This window comes from Micromonas pusilla (genome assembly GCF_000151265.4).
Source record: "Micromonas pusilla CCMP1545 genomic scaffold MICPUCscaffold_7, whole genome shotgun sequence".
In the NCBI taxonomy this organism is placed as follows: Eukaryota; Viridiplantae; Chlorophyta; class Mamiellophyceae; order Mamiellales; family Mamiellaceae; genus Micromonas; species Micromonas pusilla.
The window spans coordinates 90,305-97,255 of record NW_003315888.1 but is presented as its reverse complement, the minus strand read 5'-3'; the positions used below and the strand labels follow the sequence as shown (position 1 = coordinate 97,255).

The following is a 6,951-nucleotide window of genomic DNA, read 5'->3' as shown; positions in this document are numbered from 1 at the left end:
ACCGTCGCGGCCGAGTTCGCGTCCGCGGTCGCGCGCAACGCCGCGAGTTCTCCTCTCAGTTCCTCGCACGCGTCGCGATGCGCAGCGACCTTGGCCCGCAAGTCGTCTCTCTCCGCCATCGCCGCGTCCGCGTACAGCCGCGCGGATTGCTGCATCGCGTCGATGCGCGTCCGCAGCGCGTCGATCTCCTCCGCGGCGCTCGCCGCCGCCGCCGACGCGCTGCGGCATCAGGAGTTTTGCGATCAACTCAAAGCGCAGGTCGCGACGTTGAAAGCGGACGCGCGAGCCGCCGCCGAAGCCGCGAGCGCGGACAAGGACGCGCTCGTGGACCTTCGAGAGGAGTGCGCGATGCTTCGGTTCGCCGCGAGCGGCGGCGTGATCGAGACGATCGATTCCGTGCGAAAGCGTCTCGGCGCGGCCACCGCGGGGGAGACGACGACTTCCGCTTCCGCGACGACTTTCGAAACTTCCGAAGTCCGGGCGTTACGCGCGAGCGTCGCGAGCGCGGAGGCGGACGCGAACGCGGTCGAGACGAGCGCGCGCGCGGCGGCGGCGAGCGCCGCGGAGGAGATCGACGCGCTGCGGACGCGCATCGACGCGATGCAGCAATCCGCGCGGCTGTACGCGGACGCGGCGATGGCGGAGAGAGACGACTTGCGGGCCAAGGTCGCTGCGCATCGCGACGCGTGCGAGGAACTGAGAGGAGAACTCGCGGCGTTGCGCGCGACCGCGGACGCGAACTCGGCCGCGACGGCGTTAGAAACGGACGACGTGATTCATCAGTTACGCGAAGAGCTCGCGATGGTCTCCGCGCGGTTGGCGACGAACGAGCTGTTGCACGAACGCTTCAAGACGGACGCGCAGTCGCGACTCGCGACGGTCAAGTCTGAGGCGAGACGCGCCGCCGAGGCGGCGGCGGCGTCGAAACACGCCGAGACGACCGCGGAGTCGTGCGCGCGCGCGGCGCAGCGCGCGGCGGCGACGGCGGAGTACGAGATTCAAATCTTAAAGGACGAGAAGGACGCCGCGGACGCCGAGATCGCGCGATACGCGGAGACGTGCGCGTCGTTGCGCGCGCGGTTGGACGCGAAAAAAGTCAAGGGGAAAGTTGAGAAAGCCGCGGCGAAAACCGCGGAGGAGACGGCGTCGTTGAAACACGCGCTGAGCGAGGCCAAGGCGAGCGCCGCGGCCGCGGAGGCGGCCGCGCGGATCGCGCGCAGAGATGCGCGCGCGTCGACGGAGGCGCGCGACGACGCGGAGCGGCGCGCGGAGGACGCGGAGACGTCGAGGGCGGACGCGGCTGACGCGGCGAATCGCGCGACGGAGCGGCTGCACGCGGCGGAGCTCGCGCGCGACGACGCCGAGAACGCGCTCGAGGCGAGCGAAGCGCAGCGCGAGGAGCTCCGGCGCAAGCTGGACGCGAAGACCGCCGCGCTCGCGGACGTGTACGCGCTGCGGGACCGCCTCGCGGCGGCGGAGCAGGCGGTCGTCGCGAAGACCAAGTCGGCGAACGCGCGCGGCCGCGCCGCCAACGCCAATAATAAACGCGCGAGGAAAAACGACGGCGACGCCGCGTCCGGCGCCGGCGCCGACGCCGGCGCCGCGCCCGAGGAGCTGCTCGCGATGGTCCACGCCGCGGAGGCGAGGGCCGCGGCCGCGGATGACGCGGTCGCGGACGCGGAGCGGTCGCATCTCGCGGCGCTCGCGAGGCTGGAGACCGCCGGCGCGGAAGCCGCGGCGGCGGCGACGGCGGCGGAGGAGAGACTCCTCGCGCGCGTCGCCGCGTCCGAGTCGCTCGCCGCGACCGCGGAGGAGCGGCGCGAGCGCGAGACGCGGAGGCTGCGACGCGCGCTCGCGGAGGCGCAAGCCGCGCGGTGGGCCGCGGAGAAGGACGCGAGCGGCGCCGTCGCCGCCGCCGCCGTGGTGGACGCCGCGGCGAAAATGTCGGACGCGAAAATGTCAGACGGCGGCGAGACGCTCGCGGCGCTGCCGGAATGCGAAGAAGAAGAAGAGGAAGAAGAGGAGACGGAGGCGGAGACGATCGGCGACGAGGCGCTGTCGCCGACGCCGACGCCGATGAAGACGGCGTCGAAGGACGACGATCCGCCGTCGCCGCCGCTCTCCGGCGGAGGAAAGCTGACGACGCTTCCCGGGGGAAAAAACAAAAACAAAAACAAAAACACAAACGCAAACGCAAACAAAAACGACGCGGTGAGACGAGCCGCGCGCGCGGCATCCGCGGCGATCGAAACCGACGCCGCGAACGCGCGGAAGGAGCTGATGAGCTTGCGCGCCGCCGCGGCCGAGCGCGAACGCGCGATTCGCGACTTGGACGAAGAGAAAGCCGCCGCGGAGGCGAAGGCTTTCGAGTGGCGGCGGGCGGCGAAGAAGGCGGAGCGCGACTTGAAGGAGAGAGACGTCGCGTTGACGAGGGCGGCGAGAGAGCTCGAGCTGACGAAGACGAGCTTAGCCGCGGCGGTGAAGGCTGCCGCGGACGCGGGCGCGGAGGCGGGGCGATCCGCGGGCGTCGAGGCGTCGAGGAGGAAGCTGAAGCGGCGCGACGATTGGGATTCCAGCGTCGTCGTGACGCCGCCGAGGGACGTCCGGGCCAAGTCGCCGGCGCGGACCAAGTCGCCGGCGCGCGTCGCGGCGGCGACGCCCGCCGCCGCCCCGACGCCGCGGACGCGCTCTCCGCACCGCGGTGCGGTCGTCGCGAAAACGCCTCAAAACGGGGCGTTATTAGGGATATCCTCCACGACGACGACGCTGACGACGCCGTCGTCCGACGTGGGGCCCGGCGCCCCCGTGCCGCTCTCCGCGCGGTCGCCGTTTAAGACGCCGACGCGAAGAGGCGACGGCGTCCGCGGCTTCGACGCGCCGTTCGCGAAAGCCTCCCCCGCCGCCGTCGCCGCCGCGGCGATCGACTCCAAAGCGGAAGCCACTTTCGCGAAAGCGGAAGCGAAGCGTCTGCGCGCGGAGAAGGAAGAGGCTGAGCGCGACGCGCGCAGAGCGCGCGCGGAGGTGGCCGCCGCCGCCGCCGCCGCGGACGCGGAGGCGACGGAACGCGCGGCGAGGGAACGCGAGCGACTCAAGGACGCGCTCGCGCGCGCCGACGAGGAGACGCGCGTCGCGCTCGCGGACTTGAAGAAGACGCAGAGCGACGCGGAGCGTCAGGTGACCGCCGCACTCGATCGCGCGGACGAGCGAGAGAAAGCGCTGCGCGCGGACATCGCGCGCTGCGCTCGAGAGCGCGACGACGCGCGACGCCGCGTCGACGCCGCGACGACGGAGCTCGCGGATGTGAAAAAGTCGCGCGCGACGCTCGGAGGGATGACGAGCGCGGAGGCGTCCGCCGCCGTCGCCGTCGCGCGCTACCGCGCGGAGGCGGACCGCGCGAAGAGTCGGCTCGAGGAGCTGGAGGACGAGCGGTTCGAGCTCCGGCGCGCGCTGGAGGCGCACGTCGGCGCGCTCGTGGAGGCGAAGGTGGACGGCGCGGAACACCAAGGGACGATTCTCGAGTTGAGGAAAGAGCTGTCGCGAGCGAAGACGAAGTATCAACGCGCCGCGGCGAGAAGCACGAAGCTCGAGGCGATGTATTACACCCTGAAGGACGCGTCGGACGCCAAGGCGATGGCGGAGAGCGCGACGTGGGGTGGTAGCGCGAGCGGTCACGGGGGCGGGGGTGGGCGGGGGCACGGAGGGAACGGGAGCCCGGATGAGAACGACGAGAAGAGAAGAACGCCCGTCGTCCTCTCGACGCGGCCGCGGCTGTTTTCGCCCTGACGGGACACTATCTAAAGGATATAGCATTGAAAAACGCATCACTATGACGCGTTACAGATATATGAATGACTAATAAGACCTTCTTTATCACGTCGTCAAAAGAACTACAGTACAGTAGCCCTACTGTGCGTGTACCCTACCTAATACGGCTGGAGGCTCAAGAGCTCGACGTCGACGAGCACGCCGTCGTCCGCTCGCGGGAGGTACTGCCCGAAACACTTCCGCTTGTAGCACAACTCCGGAGGAACGATGAACCTTCGCCTCTCGCCGACTTTCATCCCCATGACGCCCCCGATCGCTTCGTCCTGCACCTCGTCCTTGACCCCGGCCTGGTAGTTGTACGGCCGTCGCGCCGCGGCGGAGGACGCGAACGCGTGCCCGTCGCTCAGGAAGTATGCGGTGTACGAGACTTCGGGTCGTTCCACACAAAACATTGTCGGGGTGGAGTTGAAAGGCGTCAGTTGGAGTTGAAAGGCGTCGAGGACGGGGATTGAAACCGAGGGGTGGACGGAGAGATGCGCCGGCAAAAGTCCTTAAGGATCGGCGTTCACCACGCGAACGGGGTCGTATGGGGACCAGTGTATAGAACGCGCCTTCAACGAACGGATTGGGAATGTAGTGGTCCACCGTGTCGAGTATGCCGCGCTCTGCGTTGCCTTCGCTGGCTTTGTCCACGATGAACGCGACGCCGCTCTCGAGCGTCTCCCACCCCGCGGGAAGGTCGTCGAGACGCATCGCGTCGACGAGATCCACGGAGCGATCGGATTTGTCGAGGAGGTACGACGCGAGATCCGCCGCGCGCGCGTCCGCCGCCCCCAGCAGCGCCCCCAACAACGCGACGCGCAAGGCGTCTCTTCTGCGAACGTTCGCCGGCGCGGACGTCGCGGCGGGGACGGAGGAGGACGGACGCGCGCGCGCGGACGCCGGGGCGGACGGGGTCGCCGCGCGAGCGCGGCAGGCGACGACGCGCGCCGCCATCGTCGCGCGAGTCGTTGTGATGATATCAGATCGGGCGTTCGCATCATCACGACCGAATAAACTATTTCTAACATACTGTACCGCTCGCTCCTCCGTCGTCGGTCACGCCATCAGACACCCTAATATGTTCGAGAACACCCCGGGACACGTGCACACGGAGTAATACGTCGGATCCACGCCGTCTATCGCCAAGATATCCTCCCTGAGCGCGAGTGCGCACACGTAGTTTTGCCCGATGCGGCACGCGTTGTCGCACCCGTCGTCGGGGTTCCCGTTGCCGTCGTCGCACTCTTCGCCGTCGTTGAGGACGCCGTCGCCGCACACGCCGATGAGCGTCTGACGAGGGCGACGCCACAGGAGGCAGGCACGAGAAAAGGTAAGTACAGTACGCGTCGGTCAGTCGTGAGGGGGAGGGATCGACGCGATCGTCAAACGTACCGTCGAAACCGAGGGGCGGGCGGGTGAAAAACAAACGTGAAAAACAAAACGCGCGCGGGCGGATAGACTGGGGGACCCCCTCTCGCTCGCGCACCTGACACCTGTCTCCCATGTACCCGCTCACGCACTGGCACCGCGCCCCCACCGCGCCCTGCGAGCACGTCCCTCTCCCGAGGCACGCGTACGGCCCCGGCGACACCGGGTGGTCCGCGGTCCCGGGGCACGGAAGCTCGCACACCGCGCCGACCCACCCGACGTCGCACGCGCAAAACGGAAAATCGTTGGACCGTTCCAACGCCGTCGTGTCGTCGAATCGCCGCCCGTCCAGAACGTGCGAGCACCGCCCCGCGCCGCAGTAGTTTGGCGCGGGCGGGCACGGGAGCTCGCACAGGACGCCGGCGCGGACGCGCGCGTCGTCGCACGCGCACTTCGCGGCGTCGCCGGGGAAGTCGCCAAAGTACGTCGTCGAGTCGCACGTCGAAAAGTCTGAGGGTCGAGGGTCCATACGAAGCGATGTCGGGGTGGAGTTCATAGGCGTCAGAAGCGGAGTTTAAAGGCGTCGAGGTGTGTCGGGATTGAAAGCAGCGAGGGACCCTGTGCGGAGAGAAACGAACGCCGGGAGAGAAAGCCCTTAAGGAACGGCGTGCACCACGCGAACGGGGTCGTACGGGGTCCAGTGTGAAATAGAACGTTCCGTAATCGCACGGCGGACACTCGTGCTGACAGTACGCGCCGCCGCGGCCCGCGTCACACGCGCACGCGGGGTTCCCCGCCGCGTCCGTGACGCACGCGGAGTGTTCGTACTCGCACGGCGGGCACTGGACGTCGCACAGCGTGCCGGCCCAGCCGAGCTCGCAGTCGCACGTCGTCGCGAGGGTAGTCGTCTCGATCGCCGTAGATCCCGCGGCGTCATCCGTCGTCGTCGTCGTGACGTTGACGACGACGCACGCGCCGTTCGCGCACGCGGGACACAGAAGCTCGCAGTCGTCGCCGCGCCACCCGTCGTCGCAGTCGCACCCTAGCGATGGATCCTCCTGGCTCCCGGACGCGTACACGCCGTTGCCGCTGCATATGGACAGTCTGACCTCTTCCGCGTACGCGGCGTAGTAATCCGCGAGAAATTTCACGTAATACGTCGTCGCGTACTGATCCACGTACTTCATGAACGCCTTGAACTCCTCGTTGTTCCATCGGTCCGCGGTCATCTCCGGGTCCCTCTTCGAGATCATGACGTGGTCTAAGCGCACGGTCTCGCCCGGGCCCATCGGGTCGCCGATCCACGGGTCGAGCTCGCCGTCCGTATACCGCGCGGGGTCCGCGGCGCCGTAGTAATCCGCCTTGATGAGAATCTCCGGGTCGAGGGTCCATACGAAGCGAAGATATCGGGGTGGAGTTCAAAGGCGTCAGAAGCGGAGTTGAAAGGCGTCGAGGCGCGTTGGGATTGAAAGCAGCGAGGGGTAGTGGGCGGAGAGATGCGCCGCCGGGAAGAAAAGTCCTTAAGGATCGGCGTTCACCGCGCCGACGCGGTCGTACGGGGACCAGTGCGACGTAGAACGCACCTCCGTGAGCGACGCCAAAACCCACGCGATTTCCGTGAACGTCGCGCTCGTCCCGACCCTGTCCGCGCGGTTCGCGTTGATCGCCGCGTACACCTCCGGAAGGACGTCCCAACGCCGCCGCAGCGCGTCCACGCTTCGCGCGTACCCGTCGTTGGCGTTCGGGCGCGTCGACCCCGCCGTCGACGCCCCGCGA

The 6,951-nt window shown here is 68.4% G+C and overlaps 2 protein-coding genes across 2 annotated transcripts in view; one reads left to right on the top strand and one right to left on the bottom strand.

Moving 5' to 3' along the window:
- Positions 1-3,783, top strand: part of MICPUCDRAFT_47631 (uncharacterized protein) — a gene marked incomplete at both ends in the record, with an annotated part of 8,867 nt that extends 5,084 nt beyond the window's left edge. The window contains one exon of the mRNA XM_003059916.1: positions 60-3,783. Coding sequence (XP_003059962.1) covers positions 60-3,783 — 3,724 coding nt within the window. The remainder of the gene's footprint in view (positions 1-59) is intronic.
- Positions 3,784-4,552: 769 nt separating this feature from the next.
- Positions 4,553-6,951, bottom strand: part of MICPUCDRAFT_70859 (laminin-type egf-like protein) — a gene marked incomplete at its 5' end in the record, with an annotated part of 9,692 nt that continues 7,293 nt past the window's right edge. Inside the window, 4 exons of the mRNA XM_003059616.1 lie at positions 4,553-5,097; positions 5,294-5,685; positions 5,912-6,548; positions 6,759-6,942. Coding sequence (XP_003059662.1) covers positions 4,864-5,097; positions 5,294-5,685; positions 5,912-6,548; positions 6,759-6,942 — 1,447 coding nt within the window. The 3' untranslated portion in view covers positions 4,553-4,863. The remainder of the gene's footprint in view (positions 5,098-5,293; positions 5,686-5,911; positions 6,549-6,758; positions 6,943-6,951) is intronic.